The 21,861-nt window shown below is 33.7% G+C and overlaps 1 protein-coding gene across 2 annotated transcripts in view; it reads left to right on the forward strand.

Annotated features, from left to right (window-relative positions):
• Window positions 1–19,070, forward strand: part of LOC145248256 (ornithine transcarbamylase, mitochondrial-like) — a 54,450-nt gene extending 35,380 nt beyond the window's left edge. The window contains exons 6-10 of one of the 2 annotated variants that reach the window (XR_013863349.1): window positions 4,071–4,193; window positions 7,511–7,564; window positions 11,344–11,493; window positions 14,222–14,810; window positions 15,171–15,661. Coding sequence is in view for 1 of the 2 variants with exons in the window: in XM_080110131.1 (XP_079966257.1) it covers window positions 4,071–4,193; window positions 7,511–7,564; window positions 11,344–11,493; window positions 14,222–14,359; window positions 18,865–18,930 (531 nt within the window). In the remaining variant the exon portion in view is untranslated. Of the gene's footprint in view, window positions 1–4,070; window positions 4,194–7,510; window positions 7,565–11,343; window positions 11,494–14,221; window positions 14,811–15,170; window positions 15,662–18,864 lie in introns of those variants that run through there. The other variant, XM_080110131.1, reaches the window with a different exon arrangement.
• Window positions 19,071–21,861: the final 2,791 nt, after the last annotated feature.

The raw sequence follows: 21,861 nt of genomic DNA on the forward strand, positions 1-21,861 counted from the left end.
TTTTAATCACAAAAAAATTGTAAAATGTGATTTTCTTCATGTAAATTGAACAAGTAACTTTTTAATTAAAAATATACTTGACCAATTTACATGAATTTTGGAATATAACATTTTCCTTCTATGAGAAGTATATACACCATAAAAATTTTTCTGCATTTTTTTTTTTTAATCAAGTGTAATTTTAAATAAGCACCAAAATTGTAAGTGAATAAAATAAGCCAATAATACTAGCATATTTACTTATTTAAAAAGTGTTGCCTTCGGATTCAATACGTAATACTGAATTGATTTTACTGCCAATGTGTTCAGCATATCATAATCTAAAATATAAATATAAAATTATGTTTTATTAAAAAAAAAAAAGTACTTGTACAGTTTAATCAAGACATTAAAAAATGAAAATATTGAAAAAAAGTTTATATCGTACATATGGACTGAAGATCTGCGATAAAAAATTTCATTTAATTTGATCGAGTAGATTTTTTTAATTTTTTTTTTTTTTTTTTTTTTACAGCTGAAAAACACGTTTTTTATGAGAGCGCATTGAAGTCAGCCATTATGGAAACTTGTAACATGCCACGGGGAGATAACTCTATGTAAAGCGCCGATACTCCTTCCCCATCTTTTAATACTAGCTTTTCTTCCTAAAAATCGAACCTTTTGCTCGGTATTATAACAAATTGTTTTTTCGCTGTAAAAAAAACAAAAAAACTACTTGATGAACTTAAGTGAAATTTTTTTGGGAGAACTTCATTCCATAACGGATACATACAATATAACCTTTTTTCGATATTTACATTTTTAAATGTCTTGATTAAACTGTACAAGTACCAAAAAAAAAAAAATTAAAAAAATAAAACACAATTTTATATCGCCTTTTTGAAAAACCTTAATCATCATCTAATCTTTAAATATCTTAAAAAGATTCAAAGGGAAATAACTCTTCTAAGTCCCTGTGAGGCTTACATCCGAGCACTGATATTTATTTCATCGTCTCATTTTTGTAACTTTTTGATGACGTTTTGTCAAGTGCCTCATGTGCATGTGTATATGTTAAATGGATATAAAAACATGAATGAGTAAAAATTTCAAAAATTACAAAAAATGATCTAGTAGTAAATCTGGTAGAATTATTTTTTTACAAAATATACATTGTTATTATTATTATATATTCTTGATCAGCCATTTTCTAATTTTATATTGTGTAACGTGGCCCTCACATTCAAACTGTGTTCATTACAGTTCAAGCCTTTCTTTGACCCCCACGCTGTCTTGTATCACTGAAAAGGAACGACTCAACAAAAATAAATAAATCTGACTTTTTCTGTTTTAGCAAAACTCTTTCATCACCATCACTTTCTTGTTTTTCTAACTGTTCATTTCGTCTGCCATGAAATTAACAAAACCTAGCCGTCTCGATACCAGCTTAAAAGTCTCTTGCCGCCACTGCGGGGACACATGTCCATCTCATCTGGCTGTGTTTTTCTTTTGTCTCCACTAAATGCCAGCCGTAGCCAGACATTTCTAATCTTTGACTTTACACGTCCATCTTTTTCGATAGAACTTTGAAAAACATTGCCTGAACACACCTAACTGAATAGTTAAAAAAGACAAATAATTCACTATTTTTCACATTGTCTTTATTTTGGACTCGTATTATAAAATGTACGTCTAACTTCTAACACTTAACACTTTAATGAACAATTTTTTTTTTTTTTACAGAAATTCTATGTGCCTGCTCTTACTAGTTTTGAATCCTGTGTCTTCAACTTGAGTTGATTTCAAAAAAAGTCTGTAGTGACTAATTAATAAGAGGCACAATGTATGGCCTTGACACTCACAAAAAGCAAATATAATTTGGCAAATTAAAATTCATGATAATTTATGACAACTTTTCTATTTCCTGTTGTAGAACAACAGTATGCAGACGGATGGGTTAAACAATATCTTTCCAGTCACACTGTTAAGTTTCATAATGATCTGTTTAAAAGAAAAGGTATTATTATTAAAAAAATTTATTGTTTGAAACCAGGATTACAAACAAATTTAAACTTTTTCCAAACAATTTGTTTTCTAAATATTTTATATTTTTTTACTTTGCAGAATTTAACTAAATCCTACAAATATATATATGATCTGTTTCAATAGACAAATCAGGCAATGAATACATAAAATGTATGTGCATTGGCATGATTTATTGAGATCGGGAATGAGACAAATCGGTACATTTTTGGGTGTCGGAATAGGTATGGAATAATTTGTGCCTGATTTTCAATGATAAAAACGATTATTTTAATTGTATTATTTTGTTTGGTTTTGCTTAAAACTTCAGTCGCCATTGTTGGTTATAAAAATAAAATTATAAATATTTATTGATTTTAAACAACCACTAAGACAAAAATTTATATATGCACCCCACAAGTAATTTTTACGTTTGCAAAAATATGTGCTAATATAACATGTTCTTATGGTAATTCAAAACAAAAAGCTCTTTCACTCGGTATTTAATGATTTTATCGGAATCGGTAATTCAGAAAAAAATCTGTAATTGTACCAGAATTGAAGAAATATTGGAATCATCCTATTACTAACACACACACACACACACATTTTATATATATATATATATTTATATTTCTGTAGAAATATAAATATATATATATATATATATATTTATATTTCTGTAGAAATATATTTTCTTATAATTTATATCAATCCTTATTTAAGAAGCTCAATGTAATTACAAAGCAATATAGAGACTAAATGACAAAAAGAGAAAGTTATATTCCAAAATTAGTGATGTTGACCATCTTATAATTTATTCCTTTAATTCAGTTGACTTATACAATTCTTGACAGTATCTGTTTCATAGCGCAAAATCAATCAATTGTTATATCAATCAGTGAATCTATTATGCCCTTAACTCATCAGGAAAAAATTCAATATGGCGTAATTGAAAGATATAAAGGTATTTGCAGCTTCTCTTCCAATTTTCGGATTTTAATCATGTCAAATCACACTTCATTTCCTTTTGACGGATTGATTGTTGCTATTTCTTCTGATGAGTTAAGGGCATAATACGATTCACTAGTTGATATAATAATTAAGTGATTGATTTTGCGCTACGAAACATATTGTTAAGAATTGTATAAGTCAACTGAATTAAAGGAATAAATGGTCAACATCACGAATTTTGGAATATAATATTTTGTCATTCATTATATATATATTATGTCCTGCTTGAATAGACAAATCTTAATATATTCATTTTTTTTTTTTTCATCAGTCTCTCAGACTTCATGTTACATAGTTTTGATCGCTAAACGGCCAGATTAAACAGAAGCATCTTCAGAATCTAGACATATTTTCGTACTGTGTGTGTGCGCGCTTTTTTCCATCTTTGGCGTGCACACCTTCATTGGGTAATTGCAGGTAATTTTTCTTTTTCTTCTTTCCTGAAGAAGCGGTATACCTTGAAAATCTGAGAACTATACAATCCTGGTTCGACACATTATATTGGTAAATAGATATCCTGGAATTTAAAATTAGCAAAATCTTTCAATATTCTCATTATTCCTGTTTACCGTTTCTTGTACCCAACTGCAACACACTATACACAATGCTACGTAGATTCCACGAGCAAAGCTTCTTTCTTAGAACTGCACGCCAGTGGAACTCTCTGCCGCTTGCCTGTTTCCCACCTGACTACAACTTGGACGTCTTCAAGTCCAACATAAACAAACTCCTGACAAACCGCCCCCTTAAGTAAGACACTCTATCAAAACCCCCAATACTAATGATTACTACAATACTATCTCATTGATTACTGTACACGCAATAACCCTTATCCCTGAGTGGCCTTTGGGCCTTGATAAGAGGTGACCTCCATGTAAACTACAGCATGCTTCTCCATATGTTTAATAAAAAAAAAAAAGAAATTTTTGTCAGTATATCCATACATGATGCAAATTCTGAACTTTTCAACGAACGTTAAAAGGTAAGACTTTGAACTTTGACCTCTTGAGTTGACTTTCAGTCCTTTTTTTTTTTTTTTTTTTTTTTTCTTCCAGGAACATTTTGGTCAGCTGAAGGGTTTAAAATTATCGTGGGTCGGTGATGGCAACAATATAACCCACTCACTTATGATAGCCTGTGCTAAGCTCGGAATGGAAATGCGGATCGCAACACCAAAGGTAATAGAAAAAAATAAAAATAAATATAAAAAAAAGCTTTTTCTTTTTTTTTTAAAACTTTTTGAAAAATGAACATTTTATTTATTTTTTTTGTGTGTCCGATGCATCGAGTATATTCATGTCCTCTCCAGGAGGTTAGACACAAAGTCAAGTGTGATTTTGAAAAGCCAGTCACCAGGATAAGTGTATTCTGTCCTACCAAAAATTGCCTGAGCAGCTCCATCAGCATTACCTCTGATAGGGACACTTCAGGCGAATAACAATGAACTAACCCCTTCTCAAAGAAAAAATAAAACCCTGCAACGAGGGGAAACTCTTGAAACTGAATAGAAACATTCATATGATTTAAAGATACATCAACATTTTTTATTTTTATTCAAATTTTCAAATTTCTTGAAAATACTTCTAAGAGCTTTTGTGAAATCTACACTGCCGTGCCTATGCGCCTAAAATAGTTCAAAATTAAAGAGATATACTCCATCATAGATTGTGTAACATCTGATCTCCACCTCGATAACAACATGAGACAAAATAATCTATATATATAAAAGCGAAAATGTTTGTATGTGTGTTCGCTTTTTCTGTATGTCTACAAAAGGCTTTTTTCGGAGAAACGGTCGGTCACCTAACAACTTTTTAAAACTTTTTATATCACATATAAATCGTAATATCTCAGTTAACAATGAAGCTCGCCTGTCTATTTAATTTGATCGACTTTGGGAAGATAAATATTCAACATTTGTCACTCGCCGCATGTGGGTTAGTCTTTTTCCTATAACATCTTGGGAAGCGTTCCCGCAGTAAATGAAATACTATCCCGCAGTCAAACTTGACCTCATTAAGTCATTAAAACGGGCACCTGCCAAATCCAAGTAATTAAATAAATTCAAACGTGTTTCCGTTAGCATCTCGCGGTGGGGCAATGGTTAACGTTGCACGTTTTGTTTTTTTTCACACTTTAATTTACAACTTTGTCTCAAGGGTTCGATCCTCATACTTACCTACCTACCAAAACATTTTTTTTACCCCCCCCCCCATCCCGGAGTTTCCACACACACCTCCAAACACCCAGGCAACGCCGGGTATCCCTCGCTAGTTAATAATAAACATTCTCTGATTGTGAATATTTTTTATTATCTTTGAAATTAATAATATAAAAATTAAAGTAAAAAAAAAAAAAAAAAATGAAGAGATTTTTAATGAAATATTAAACATGGTTTCAAAAACATTTTGGATTTTTCTTCAAAATTTCTTAAAGATGCTTCTAAGAACTTTTTACAAATCTTGTTAGACTACCAATTAATTAAGAAATATTTGCCACCTTGCATCATGTAGCAACATAAGACCATCAACTTTCTAACAACACAAGGATATTTCTAGTTATGAAAAAAAAAAAAAAATTCTCTGATTATTAATATCTTATTTTTCTATCCAAAATTGATAAGTCAAGCTTAAGTAAACAAAATGAAACTAATAATTTTTAAGAAAATATTTGCATTTTAAACATGGTTTTATCTGTTTAGTCAAATAAAACAAAGGCGCTTGTACAGAATTCCCCCATATTAAAAAAAAACAAAAGTAAAGAAAAATTTGTATGGTGCATATGCCTGTGGCAAAACAAAAATATCATATTCCAAAAATCGTGTAAATTGATCAAGTATTTTTATTTTTATAAATAAAATAAGTTTTAAGTGATTAATGGGAATTTGTAGGCATTACAACCAAAATCTTGCAAGTTTGAATTTAAAAAATTTTTTTTTATTTCTTTTTCACCCCAAACAAGGCTTAGTGCCATTTTGATGTAGGGAGTGGGGGGGCTTTTATCTGGAACATAATTGCTGGGAGTTTAGCAGCAAGATGTAAGTTTACATTACACTTGAACTTCTACATGTCAATACAGTTAGAGAAGCAGAAATCCGGGAGGGAGTTCCAAAGTCTAGCAGTTCTGGGGAAAAAACTGGCAGAGTAGAAGGCTTTCTGGCGTTTGAGGATCTCTACTACTGTGTAGAGGTGGGATTTTGCTTCTTGTCGAGTTTGTCGGGGATATTTATGCTGAGGGGGGTATAAGGGCTTGTTGTTCATCAGAGCATATACCATTCAAATACTTGAAGAACAGGTAGAGGGGTGCAACATTTCGTCTTTTTTTTTTTTTGTTTTGTACGTTACAAAGCAGTCCATCCAGGAATATTCATAAAATTTAATTAAATTTTTTTTTTTGTAAAAGTAAAATTACTTGATCAGTTGCGTAGGGGGCGTTCATATCGAAAGATAATAGGGTACATATTGAGACACTTATAACGGGGGCTCAGAACGATGATGACATTTATATCTGCTGTGACACGGTCAGGCATCTTGATTTTGAATGATGGTCACTGTTAGATAGTGCTGCCCGAAAAGCGGAATTGGCGCTGGTGGTGTTTTATTTTTGTTTGTTAAATATGGAAACATGCAAAATAAGGTCCATCTTTCTTAATTTAAACAAAAAAAACTCACGTCTAAAAATAGAAATCAGACGAACAATACATGGAATGTCTCGGTCGATATTCGATCATTCTATGTCAACGAAATCGAGTATCTAGCAGATAGTTACGCTTACGTGTAGGTCGGAGTCTCTGGGCGAACGTGACAGAAATCATATAAAAAATCGTGCAGATTTTAGCAGGAGAGGAGTCGGCCGGCGGTATTGGCGAAAAGAGTAGTCGGCCGGCGGTACTGGTGAAGACACAATCACCTCGAGCTGAGTAAGCCGCGCCCTCTTGTCCCATCCTTAGAATCGAGACACCTGGCAGTGTTGATCCCCCCCCCCCGTTGTTTTTTATTGTGACGTTATCATCAGCACCAACACCACGCGACAAAACGTCTTAACTGGCCCCATGACCTAAGACCGACCCTATGGTAAAGACGGCATACTGCTTACATTTTTAATATCCAGTTATTTCTGAAAGAATGGACAATCGTTCTAACTCCGACATAAGTAATATTTAGTTATTTGCGAGAACAATGCATTTCGTTCCACACTCCTAACATTTCAATCTCTATTATCTTTTAAAACTTGCCTACTGGGTTCAATTCTAGCCTTTTCCTAATATCATTTTCAAACTTATCTAGTTTTGCTTATTTACTTACTGGCGTCTGTCTCTTTTCACAAGTTTACATAACTTTTGGAGTATGATCTATCGCAGATATATACATCATACACATTTTTGTTTTCATTTTTTGATATGGACAGATTTCTGGACAAGCAAAAAAAAAAAAAAACCCAAGTATTTTAATGCTCGCAATTTTTAAGAACTTTTTTTTCTTTCTTTTTTGTTTAGGATTTTGAACCGAATGAAGACGTTATCAAGTATTGTGACAAGGTTGCGTCGAAGGTAATCAGACTTTATGAAACTCTTTTAGTTATTTTACTTCCTAATCCAGTTACGCTTATATATTCGTGATCTTGATTCACTGCCAGATAGAGATGACATCATACTTGTGCAGTTATAAACATAGCCTCATCATTTCTTTCCTTTCACGGAAAAGGTGTGAGGTGCTTTGATCACATGAGAATTAATCAAACTGTAAAGGATATTAATCTCGACTGAAACTTTGAAGGACTACATCTACACCTTTATGATCTGCAGATCAGACAGAAAGCTTGAAAGTACCAACGAAGAAAAGTTTTCTCCCTCGGTAAACTTTATATTTGAGCATGGCTAATCTCCACTGGAAAATATACAGCTTGAAGATAACTGGTGATTTATGCTTCTTAATTTTTTATTGCCTTCACTATAATACTGTTTTAACATTCGGCCACCTACACCCGACAGACTCAATTAAATATCTTACTTATAGAAGGGCTTTTTGTATTATTTTGATTCACCGGACTCCTGTTCTTATCTTGAGTGTCATTTTCACAACGTTTCAGTCGATGTAATTTCCGACCTTCTTCAGGTATATCTTATTGAACTCGGGAATTTGGATGGAATTTCGAATGGAACCCTTTATTTTCTTCACGAGGATAGCATGCTCTTGTCCTGTCAGCCATGACTGGATAGAGGTTCTAAGTAATTCGCAATTGTATTTTTCAGCCAATTTTTTTGAGCACACACTCAAAATTGAACCTTCAGCTTTCAGGAGAATATCACTTTTAGAATTGATATTTTCCAAGTACTCTAGCCACTGCACCACGGGCCCTTTTTTTGATGTTGATGGTTCACTCCTCACTGTGGGTGACCAAAAAATACAATTGTGAATTACTTCGGGCCTCCATCCAGTCATGGCTGACGGAACAAGAGCATACTACCCCCGTGAAGTAAATAAAGGGTTCAAAATTCCGTCCAAATTCCCAAAACCTGTATAAGAGCCAAGTACGTCCTAAAATGGAGTACTGTTGCCACATCTGAACTAAAGCTGTTCGGACTACACGATGCTGCCTTAACAGAGTTCAAAACTGGCTTCGAAACCTGGTGATAATACCCTTTTCTATTCTGCGCAACCTCTTTTCCCAGAGAAGTGATATTGTAATCGATTTACGTGACTTTTAGAATATGGCATCTTCATGCAGTGACAGGTACATACATCATAAAGATTTTTCTTGAAAAAAAATTTTTTATTGGCCCAATTGTAGACGAGCACCGAAATGATTAAAAAAAAAAACAATCAAATTGGCATGCTGTTAATGCCTTGCTTGCTTACATTCAACTGAGAAGAAATCTGTTTTCAGACACCACATGGTCAGAAAAAGACACCAAATTATTACCCTAAAGGTCACATATGCCATCCTTACAAGAACGCCAAGTGTTGTATTTCTGCCGTGTTGAAAAGAATGACAACGCACTGATATATAAAACATATAACAATATAGAGGTGCCTTCAATAAGTTTCCAGACTTTTTCGTATGGACATTTTATTGGTAGCACACACATGAAACTCTAGTCCTCTCCGAAGTAATCTCCTCCAGCTGCAATGCACTTGTACCATTCCAACAACTCCTGGAAGGCATCATGGAAGTTCTCTTTCGTGAGCATGTCAATGACCCACATCACAGCCTCTTTCATCTCCTCAATTCTCTTATAATGATGGCCGCTAAGGTTTTTCTTAAGCTTAGGAAACAACCAAAAGTCACAAGGAGCAAGGTGTGGACTATAGGGAAGGTGAGGAACTGTCTTGATGCCCATCTTGGTCAAATAGTCTGTGACAAGGATGGAGCACCTTTGAGACAAACTTTACTCAAATCTTCCGCATCTTCAGTTCCTCATGAATAATTGTGTGTACAGTTCCCACACTGACATCAAATTGTGCACTTATTGTCTCTATAGACACAAAATGGTCCTTATTCATGAAATTCTTTATTTGGCCAATCAACTCTGGTTTTCTGACTTTCTTACTCTCCCCACATCTCTCATTATCCCTCACAGACTCCTTGCCATCCTTGAATCTCTTAATCTAAAAACTGATATTGGATCTTATTGATATAAGATGATCCAAAAGCAGTCTGAAGCGTTCCATACGTTTCTGCGTCATTTTTTCCAAGTTTACAACAGAATTATATTGCATATCATTCTTCTAAAGTGTCCTCACATTCAGATTGCATTTTTGAAATTCACCAGCTGTGACAACCAGGGCTTTAGTCAGGTGTATTCCAATTCCTGCTGTGGCTGTTTATTTGAACCTGGAATCATAAAAATTGGCCAGTCATCTCCTAAGATGTATAGCAGTAACATACTGAATTTTCAAGAGTCGACAAGAATTTAAAATGTCTGCACAAAAGCAAGCCTGGAAACTTATTCAAGGTACCTTGTATCTTTATTCTTGGTGATAACAGCTGGTTAGTTGTTAAGAGGGAGATTCACACACAGGAATTCGATGGGTTGATTTTCCTCTGGCCCAAATTGTCAACTAACCTTGATGTCCTTTGCAATTATTATTATATATAATCATTTGTGATCATCTGTAATGGGATGGGATTGTCACATACTAAGAACGTTTTATTTGGCCATTGTTGTTTCATTGAATTGACCTGAATTTGGCTCAACTTGATTACATTTGTGTAAAACTTTTACTGAAAATTACCTTTCAAACATTTAACTTCTCTTTCATTTTTTTTTTTTTTTTCTTTTGGTCCTCCCGACAAAAGGAGGATGGACCTGTAAATTCACCCTTGTCCATTTGTCCGTTCCTCAATAACTACACCTTGAAATTTTTTTTTAAATTTTGCACAAACATTAAACATGATATGAATAAAAAAGTAACAGAACGGATTTTCCGGGAAAACTCTGGTTGTTCCTCTAGGGGTGCCTTTCAGGTTGAACTGGCTAAAATTGACATTTTGTGCTGATTAAAAATAAATTGATGCCTTGGATTTTTGTAAAACTTTCTAAAAAGTTGTGACTAACTAATTCTATATAATTTTGTTTGTCTATACTTTGCGATAACTCTTGGGTGTGCCCCAAGGGCTCTTTTAGGGCTAATAAAAACACTCCATTTTGGGGACTATTTTACCATATTTGTCCAAAATTTTCTGTGTATGTCTATTTAGCAGTTTTGCATGATGCTGAACTCAAATTTAAATATGTTAAGGCCTTGGGGACTTTTGGGGCTAAATTGAGGGGGGTGGGGACAAATGATGGACTTAGTCGTTTCTTTCTTTTTTTTTTTGCATGGTGCAGAACTCAAATTGCACCGTTTGTTCATTTTTACCAGGATTTGACATACCCTGGGGACTTTGGCAGCTGGATGTGTGCAAATGCTGAACTTAGTCATTTTTTTATGCCTTGTTCACTGTTCACGTTTTCTTTTTTACAATTGATCAAGTTTGCTGGTTCTTTCCATGCCAGTGCTTGGTGTCAGGTTCATATTTTTTATTCATTTATTAATTTTTACATTTGATAATTCTTTTATATTATTTCTTGTATTTGTTAGAATAATATTTTTGGTACACGCAGCCTAGATATTTAACAGTAGAAAGAGAGAGAAAAAGATGTCACGTGCAAGATTAATGGTGCGATTTTTAACATACCATCTGGGTTTGTTAATATCTGTTCCACTACTAAGAAAAAATGAGAACTTTATGTTTACAATAGAAAATAACATGTGACTATTTCTTACAATAGTTTTAAACTTTTTAAAGTTTTGTTCTTCGTTTTATTTTCTCGTTTTATCTCAGACGGGTTCCGTGCTCCACTACACGAATGATCCGAAAGAAGCAGTGGATCAGGCCAACGTCATAATCACGGACACTTGGGTAAGCATGGGCCAAGAGGAAGAGAAGGAAATGAGGCTGAAATTGTTTGCTGATTATGTAGTCAATGATGAGGTAAGTGTATTTTTAAAATTAGTTTTTTTTTGTATTTTATTGTTGACAATATAGTGTGATGCCTCTAAAATGTGACCCTATTGCCACCTATGAAATCTAATTTATGAAACACTATGCCTGTCTCCACTTTTTCAAACTGCATCTCCTCAAAAATGCAAAGTCGCAAAGCAGTGCAAAAATGGGTCAGATGATTGCATTTTTTATAGATCATTCTTTATATATATCTATAATATAAAGCTGAATGTCTGTATGTGTGTGTCTGGTCACGAATAGGCTCCTATATGGTTGACTATTTTAAACAACTGATTACATATAATGATGGAAGATGTATCGAGACACAGGAATGGGTATGTTTGATCTGGCAGAACAGTGGTTCATTAAAATTGTGGAGTCTGCGTTCATGCCTGGTCCACAAAATATGGAAATAAAAAATTAAAAAAAAACGTTTACAAGTGTTTTTAATATAGATGTACATAAGAATACTTTGATAAGTATGTTTTAACTTAAATAGGGATGGTATAATAAAATTGTGGGGTCTGCGTTCGCGCCTGGCCTCCATAGAATGGAAATAGGCACAAACTTTAAAAACTTTTCATATCTATCTACATAAGTATACTTTGATAATTATGTTTCAGTTTGAAGAAATATGGTATAATAAAATTATGGGGTGTTTGTTTGTACCTGACCTCCATAGAATGGGAATATGTCACAAAGTTTAACAAGGTTTTTTAATATAGATCCACAGAATATTGTGATAAGTGTTTCAGTGTGAACAGGTATGGGATAATAAATTATGGGGGTTATCTATTTTATTTTTACTTTCATCATATTTTGCTTTGGTTTTGATACCCCCAAATTCAACCCAAATTTACAACCCTTCCTTTTCATAACCTATCATACTTTCATAAATCAGAGTCCATTTTCTGCAGGCTGTTTTTGAACCCAGTCAACAACGGGTACTTTTGCTAGTATATATATATATAATCAAAATTTAGTAATTTTAATTTTATGATGTGAAATGGTTAAATTTCAAATCTAGAAATTTTTATTCTACGCATCTCCTCAGAGGAGAAAATATTAGAAAATATTATAATGGTTTATATCTAATTTGCTAAAAACAATAAACATAGAAAATCATAAAAGTTTTTAAAGTTTTAAAATATAGAGTAAGAGAAATTATATATTGGTTCAAAATGAAAATTTCATATCCAAATTGTATGGTAAATTCCGACGTGAAAATCTTTGGTAGCAGTGAGGTAAAGGGATCCAATTCGTATTTTAAATAATCTACGGCATAAGGTAACAATCCGAAGTAGGCATAATTCTCTGGTTTCTTCTTTGTTTAGATAATGAGTCCAGTAAATAAATGATTATATAAATCCGGTGAAGCTGTTTTTTAATAAACATAATTCTTTATATATTTATTTAATATTAAAAAAAAAAATTAAATATATAAAGAAGTAGGTTCATTTTTAACTATTTCTTATCCGTCTGACAATAGCTCAAATAGTAAAAACAAACGAAAGCGCTAAATGTTTTGTGTTTTTTTTTATGGCACCATAATTTTCTCTTTTTAAAAAATTAAAAAAAAAAATCTCTATTATATATTAGGTACAATATAATAATCAAGAGAATTGGCTCGATAACGATAAATATGTAATCTGCATAAATTAAAATATCATATTTAAGAATATTTTAAGTCCAGACAACACTGGGCACTCTACTAGTCATTAATAAAATTCACAATAATTTCTGAAATCCAACCAAATACTCCCTAGAAACAACCAAAATACCTCCTCCATTAAGGCTTTCATTCACTGATATCCCATACTTCAGAACTAAGGACAAACGCAAATGAACGATTGTAAAAGAAATACATTTATTTTGCCATATTTACATGAGGAAAAATGAGGAACTGGATAGTCGATCGATGAAGATTCTGGAATCAGGAAGGTTGGAGAACAGAAAATGTACCAGGGCAGCAATGAATACTGGATGGACAGGAATGTAGGACACTGGAAAAGCCTGGAGATGTGGAAACTGGATTCTGGACAGTATAGGATGACATCACACAGAGATTGACATGGATGTGTATGAAGTGTGATGTGATGTCTTTGGTAGCTCCGGTCTGTGTGGATGTGGCCAAGGGCTGAATCAACAGAAACAGAGGTTGAAGAAGTTGGATCCTGGAGCCAGGCATCAGTGGTTATTGGAACAGAGAGCCAGACATTGACGGACACTGGAATCCAGGCCGTTCTCTTTGGCCTACATCCAAACAATAGTACATCGATGCAGGTGTGTCTCTGGGGTAAACACTTGGAACTATGCTATTTCTGATCTTCATAAACAACTGCTTTGATGCAATAATGTATGAGATGAGTGTATTTGCTGATATCATGTTCTATATCAAGCAGGAGAGCAGATCGAATGCTCACGCATGCAAGGCAATAGCTGAATCCTTGACCTTCACACTGTAGTAAAATCATGCTCTGCCTGAGAGTCGAACGTCTTAACATTGTAAAGCAACACGAAGTGAAATAAGTATATACAAAATACTGCCAAGTCTGCTGCAAAGAAGGTAGGTTATCTTTACCGGTCCCAAAACTTCTAACCTCAACTAATATCCTATATATTTATATAGCCACTATTCATCTGTGCATAGTCTTGTTGCTACATCTGCTCCAATCATTTCTTTTTTTAATTAAATTTCTCTTTTTCTTTATTTTAGCTGGTGAAAGGAGCAGCTTCTGATTGGGTCTTCATGCATTGCCTTCCGCGATACAAGTTTGAAGTAACCGATAGTGTATTCCACAGTAAAAACTCAATTGTATTTCCAGAGGCAGAAAATCGAAAATGGACTGTGATGGTAAATTCGTGTTCATATTCTACCAATCTATATATTAATGCCATAGAACCTTTAATGTCCGTACTGTTGTGTGTCAATAACGTGGTACTAGTTTGAGCCGAGCTTGCTTGTGTCAAGTTGAGTGCGAAGGGGTCAAAAAGGGTTAGCGGTTACATAGATTAAACCCATTGACTTTCATTGGCAACACATACACCTGGATGCAGCAAGGGGGTCACAAGGCAGGTCAATGTATTTTGAGTGCAGGCAGGGTAACGGGGATTACCACCCCATACACATACCTTGCAAAATAAATAGGAATGCACATGTTTTCTAGTCAATCAAGAGTTCCAGTTTGACAGTCTACAGTCTGTCGTGATTCCAAAAAGGTGAAAGATTTTTGTTTGGATGCAGCGAGAGATTGAGATGGATGGCTGGCAGATAAATCGATAGAGAAATTCCCAGCCTCCTTCTGGCCCGGAAGCCACTCAGGGATAAGGGTTATTGCAAGTACATTACGTTAGTGAGGAGATTTTATGAAGTGTTTAATTAGGGGGGGCGGTTCATTAGGAATTTGTTAACATTAGACTTGAAGACATCCAAGTTATAGTCCAGAGGGAAGCAGGCAGACGGAACAGAGTTCCACAGGCGTGCAGTTCTAAGAAAGAAGCTTTGCTCATGAAATCCGCGTTTTGATTTAGGCACAGATATAGAGTGGGGAAAATTTTTCACAGTGGATTCAGCTAGACGGGTGTTTTTCGTGAAAGATTGGCGAGGGGGGACCAGAGATTGGAGTTCAGACGAGCACCTGCCATGAAAATAACGATAAAACAAGGATGAGCAGAGAACAGGGATGTGACAATCGATCTTGAAATTGCATAAAATTCCAATTGTTCAGAAAAATGAGACTTGCATGAGAGAGCTTTTGTTCCATGGCGATGATGTCTGGGCACAAGCCACTCGAGGACATAGCAAGAGATGCAAAGACAATATAAAAGGTACATTCTGCTTCATTTTTATAAACTCCTCAAAAGGGCTGATGTGCGTAAATTTGAACTTTGATGTAAAATAAGCTTACACCCCTTCCTCCCCCGCACAGTACGTGTGTCATGGTTTCCAGATTATAAATTATTCGATTGGAAGATCCTATTCATTAAAAAGGAGGATAAAAGGTAATAACATACTACGAACATTAAATTAGCTTATAGATACGTTAGTTTAATGTTCATAGTATGTTATCACTTTCTATGCTCCTTTTTAATAAATAGGATCTCCCGATCACCAAAGACACAATGTAAAAAAAAAAAAAAAATTAAAATAAAAAAATGATGTCCCTTTTGAGCTGTACGTGAAACTAAAATATACCTTCTTGGTCTTTTGGTTAAGATCCAAGGGTAGTATTTGTTCTGTCTAAAGATGGTATAATGATATCGTGGGGTTTCCGTTCACACCAGGCGTCTATATAATGGAAATATGTCAAAGAGTCCTATAAGGATATTGGAAATAAACCGTAATAACCAGATGTTGGGAATAATTTTCCCTTTTACTAATTTGGTACCTCCAAATGGGGAGTGGCATATTTATTGTTTTTAAAATATAATTATCCACTGACACGTGTTTTGTCATCTACAACTCATCAGAGTGGTTGATTATATATATATATATATATATATATATATATATATATATATATACATATATATATATATATACACACACATACAAACCTCTCTTATTTTCTCTTATTATTTTCCTTTGTATTTTCATTCGACACTAAATATTTTTATTGATTATTTTAATATCATTCAATAAGAAAATGTGGCCTTTCTATATTATAAAAACGAAAAAATATTGAATTTCAAGTAAAACAAATGGTACTTACATAATTATCATGTCTCAACTAGTAACATATCCAAAAATTAGGACAAACGATCAGGTAGAAAAATAATTATTAATGAAAAAAACAATTTGTAACATGAAGCGAAATCACTGTTATGCTTACTAAAAAATAGATAAGTTGACAGGGGAGATAATCAAGTTCTGTTTCTTACGTCACATAATGAACATAATTCAAAATGTCAGACAAATTTTATTCTTTATTGAAAACTGTTTTTCATTGATAATTATTTTTCTACCTTATTTTCCGTAATTTTTGGATATGCTATTATTTGTGACATGAATTATGTAGGTATTATTTGTTTTACTTTAAATTCAATTTTTTTTTATAATATAGAAGCACCGAAAATGTTTATTCATTGTTTTAAATGTAATTTAAGTAATTTGACAATAAAAAAAGCTGTTTTTGGTATTAAAGAATTCATAATTAAAATATCGGTTCTTGTCCAGAACTACCACATATTAAAAACAAAAGAATCCACATGATATACATTGCGGGAAATTTATTCACTGAGTCCCGTGAAGGTTATCCCACGTGGTTCATGTTAATAAGCCTAGAAAAATCAGGACATGTAAAAATAAAGACAAGGAAATACTTTTAAGAATAAGAAAAAATATTGACATTTTATTGAGGGAAAAAGAAAGCATAAGGGTTGGGGAAAGAAGGCAGCAAAGCTGCAAAGTTCAATTATTGAGAAAAAGTTTATATGTTCACCAATTCGACTGCCAAAAAATGTCCTTATGGCAAGCACTAAAGGCTTAATTAACACTAGAGAGAGAGTACAGAAATAAGGGAAAATTAGAATAAGAGAACTTACTGCGTAAAACAATGATTTCGTTTTTTTTAACCTTTCTTTTTTTATCTTTATATATATGTGTGTGAGTCCTTTTTTTTTTTACATATATATTTTCTTCACGCCACTCCAAATCGATCTGTCCTCACTTCAGTGACAGAATCCTTGAAAGTTCTTTTGAAAATAATCCTTGAATTTGAAAACTCAATGTTGTTTGGTAAAACCTTCGTTCGTCCTTCTTGTCAGATGAAATTCTCACTGGTTACAACATGGAAAGACAATTCGGTTTCCACACGCCGACATTTAATCGCATCTCGTGCGTCCAGTTTATAGATCAATTCTTCTTAGAATTGATTCTTTTTCTTTTCGAGTCAACCAACTTGATTCGACTCTTACTGAAACTCATTATTCATTCCTATGAACAATGAAATAACTTTTACTATTTTTAAGACTTGAATGTCTGAGTAGGACCAGAGCTCGTAACTTGCGTGTTACCCTCGTGGAATCTCTCTCCAAAACTGACTTTCACTTGTTGAATTTTCGCGGGAAAAGTATCTCTTAGTAGAACCAATTGTGGCGTGATTCTTTCAGCAGCAGCAGCAGCAGCTCGTTAAAAAGACGTAAAGTTAAAGAAGGAAAGAAGGGAGGAAAGATAAAAGACAACGACGAAAAGAAGGAAGAAATTGAATTTCTGACAACATATCCATGATGAAATAAAAAATATCACATTCACAAATGTTACATAAATTGATCAAATAGTTTTATTTTAAAAAGAAAATCGTTTTTAAGCGATTATTGGGAACTTGACGGCATTACAAGTTTGAATTAGTGGGTTACCTCCCCCTTTTTTTTTTTTTTTTTTTCAAAGATTATTTTCAAAATAGATGACAAGGCAGACGCTTTTCTATTACTCATAAAATTTGATTTTCTTACTTAAAAATACTTGATTAATTTAGATAATTTTTGGAACATGATATTTTTTTTCACAGATATGTGCATCACTGCATCATACATATTTCTCTTCTTTTTAACATAAGAATTCTTGACAAAAATTAACATTTCTCAGTGTTTATAAGTAATTTTTATAGCCGTTTAGATTTTATTTATGTTAATTATAATTTTGAATCGATTTCTTCCTATAAAATTTTTAAAATTCTTTTTCTAATTCATGAAGTTATAAGATTCAAAGGCACTTGTGCACTACTGTCACGAGCGCACATCAGGGGAGACAATCGAAAATCTCAACTAATGTCAACAACAATAAAATAACACGAAATAAAACATTTTCTGAACATTTATTGAATTAAAATAAAAGTTAATTTTTTTTATTACATAAAATATATGAAACTTGTCAAAGCATATGATCTTCAAAAATTATAAATAGTTATGAATAATCATTAATGGAATGTGTGTGCCATTTTTTTTTTTTTTTTACACATTTATTGAAATAAATAAAATGGAGAACATTCTAATAACACAAAATGCTTTTTATTAATGTGAGTTTTCTTTACATAAAACTGAAAGTTGTCAAAATGTTTGACTTCGAAATAGTTTGGAATACGTATTAATGGAATGTGTGTGACTTTTGAGAAGGTTTTTGCTTTTTTTTTCCAAATTTTTTATTATCTCCCCCTGATCTGTGTTTTTCAAACTGAGACCAAAAAAAGTTCTCCGTGACAATAATGCACAAGTGCTAATCAGTGCTAATCCAAAAATTTAATAAATTAAAATAAAAATGACCTAAGCAAGATCTGTGATGCATCTAATTATAAATTATGCCATTTTACCATTTTTCCTTTTTTTAGTTTTGTCTTTAATTCTTCCTCATTTACTTAACAGGCGGTCATGCTTCACTTGCTCCAGGATTATCATCCAGTTTATCCGAAACCGAAATTTGGTTTCTAGGAAAACCTGGATTCAATGTGGAAGAGATCCAGCACTTCCACAAAAGAAAAGTATTTTTAATTAATCTTTTACAATGTACGAATAAAAATATTAAAAAAAATTTTAAATGCAAAAATAAACTATTTTAGTGGGAACTTTCAGTGAAAACTTTTTCATTTTTATTTTTCTCCATTTATTTTACAACATGATTCTTGCTAAAAACTAATCTTTATTTAATACTTTTATAACATTAGTTTTAATTTTTTGGTATGGTGACGGATTGCAACCTGGCTTGTTATAAGCTATCTTTATTCCAAAGCAAATATAATCCTAAAGCAAGGAACATCTCTTGCTAAGAGGCACAATTCTTCAAAACTGCAAGAATTTCTTGTCAAATGTGTGTGTGTATAATGTGTGTGTGAAGACACTTCTCAACCTATATACTCAACAAATTTTTGATCTGCAGACTTAAAATTTGGTATATAAGGTATTCAGACATGTGAAAAACTTTTTAATCAGTTTTTATCTGAAAAAATGGCCTGCTAAGAGGTAAAAATTAAAAAAAAAATGGTACTTGGAGGGCATCATTGGATTTTTATCTGTTTGCTGTTTCATGAATGCGCATGGATGAATCGTTCACATGACAGATTCTTATGTTAAGAATAAGTAAATTTGAAAACACTTTTCAACGAACGTGTCAAGCTGGCCTAATAGTTATCGTACTTGACTCACTGTTTTTAATTTTTGGTTTCGATCTCACCTTGAGTATTTTTTTTTTACTTAGAAGAAGTGAACTGTTTAAGAAAAATATAATATTCGCATGCACGTCTTAGTTTCTTTCCATTTATTTTTTTTTAATTTCATTTTTGTAATGGAATTTTATATTACGTTTAATACCTGTGGTATTTCTGTTTGCATTAATTAAAATATAGTATTTATGCGTATTTTACGACCAGGCAACATCAGACAGCCTGCTAGTATAAACCTAAAGCAAGGGACATAACTCTAATATCCTCGCGCTAAGGGGCACAATTCTTATTAACTTCATTTTTTCGAGACTTAGGATTGCTATCAAATGACGACTGGCGATATTGAGCTTTGTTTTTAAGTTGAGTAAAAAGTGGATCTTGAGTTTATTTTTGGCAGCTTTGTAACGCCCACTTCTATTTTGTCTTTCGTCACATTTCATTACTGATGTTTCTGACAGAGGGGAAAAATTGCTGTTTTTTGTTCTATCCAACACTTTATCATTAGCTGATTTTTAACATTGAAGTAGTATTTTTCTTTTTTTTTGTTTTTAGCTCTGTATATTAAGTGGCTTCAAGTCTTGTTTTCAATTATAAGTCGCTTTAGTTTCAGAAGAAAAGGCAGTTGTCAATCCAGAGAAGCTTTGAATTGTAAAATCTAAGACAAAAAATAGGTTTTCCCATTGGACAGTCAATCCGTAGAAGTCTTGAATTGTAAAAGTTTGGAAACAAAGAGCAAAATTCTTTTTGTGTAGATACTCTAAAAGATCCAGTATATTTTATGGAGTGATTCTGGTTTCTGATTGGTTGCTAGCAAAGCGTGACTCCATTTGATTGGTCACTTCTTATTGCTGTCTATAAATAGAATCTTCCAAGGTTTGGGAATCCTACCCCTGTTTATTATATACCCTATTATAGTCCGACTATAATGGGATGTGTCTCCTAGCGGCCTCGTCTGCATGGAGGCAGGGTAGTTGTACACGTCAAGAATTTGTTACTTGACACTCAGCCCAACAGGTGAGGGGCCGAGAACCGGCCCTGCACCTGTCAGACTGTGATACACCGCCTGGGTAATACCTAGGAGGTCCACTCTCCCAGGCCTTGCCATTGGGCTTTCCGGTGGAGTAAGTTCATCGCTTACTGCCTGAGGCGCCCTGACCAAGGAATGCCGACGAGGTTACTCAAGCAACTTTTGCAATTGCAGGAGTGCCCCTCCTTTAGGGGAGCCTGCTTAGTTCCCCACTTTCCCGGCCTTGTGCCAAATATTGCTGATGTGGGCAGCGATTTAAATAACTACCCCTTTTTATTATATCAAAAATATTGCAGCATCTTGTCTAAAGTGACTTCCATGAAAAAGAAAAAAAATATTTTGAGATGTCTCCCGAGAAAGGTGAAGGCCATACCATTTGCATAGCTGAAAGTTGGACAGTGTCCAAATAAAGAAAGGAAAATGGATAGTCTTTGAGCCTCAGAAGGTTTGTTAGTGGTTATCTTTGGGCGAAGATGCTTGAACATCTAGTAGACAGGGGTAAGAGAGAAAGCGGGAGAGTGTCTTTGTTAACGAGCATCTCCCCCCCCTCTCTGGCTTTCTTACTCTTTCTGTTTTCTCTCTCTGTGTCTCTATAAGAGAATAGAGAAAGGGAGAGAGAGAGAGGTGAGTAAACGTGGAGGTAGACACGTTTACCAGAACCAAAGGTCAGCTGACCAAATTACGTATGTGTGACGTGGTTGGCTAGATCTGTGAGATTTTTGATTTGAGCTTTGAAGAAGACGGACGTTTTTCCGTGGTCTCCCCCTCTTAACTGGGGAGGGGGGAGACGAACGCTGACGTGTGTGAAGAAGAACCACACAAGCAGATTTCACTTTACACCTACTGCAGAACCTCTGGGGAAAGTGAAATGAAAAACTATAAAACCATTTCATCGTCTTGGAGTGATAAATCTTCGTCAAACAGGTATCAGGTCTCCCTCCAGGATGAGAAATTTCCAGATGGTTCAACAGCGAGAATAAACAGAGGTAGGTTCAGAAATTACATGTCGCACACACGATTCCCTTTATGATAATCAAACACACAACCATTTATATTAGAGACAATCATACGCACACGGAATCTTTTATGTTATACAGTGTATACACCCAAACATAAAAAGTGCCCCTAAATGAAGAACTCTTTATAACATATTCAAATGTAACGAAAGCTCAATTT

This window comes from Euprymna scolopes, chromosome 26, assembly GCF_053919585.1.
Source record: "Euprymna scolopes isolate OS-2025 chromosome 26, ASM5391958v1, whole genome shotgun sequence".
NCBI classification, from domain to species: Eukaryota; Metazoa; Mollusca; class Cephalopoda; order Sepiida; family Sepiolidae; genus Euprymna; species Euprymna scolopes.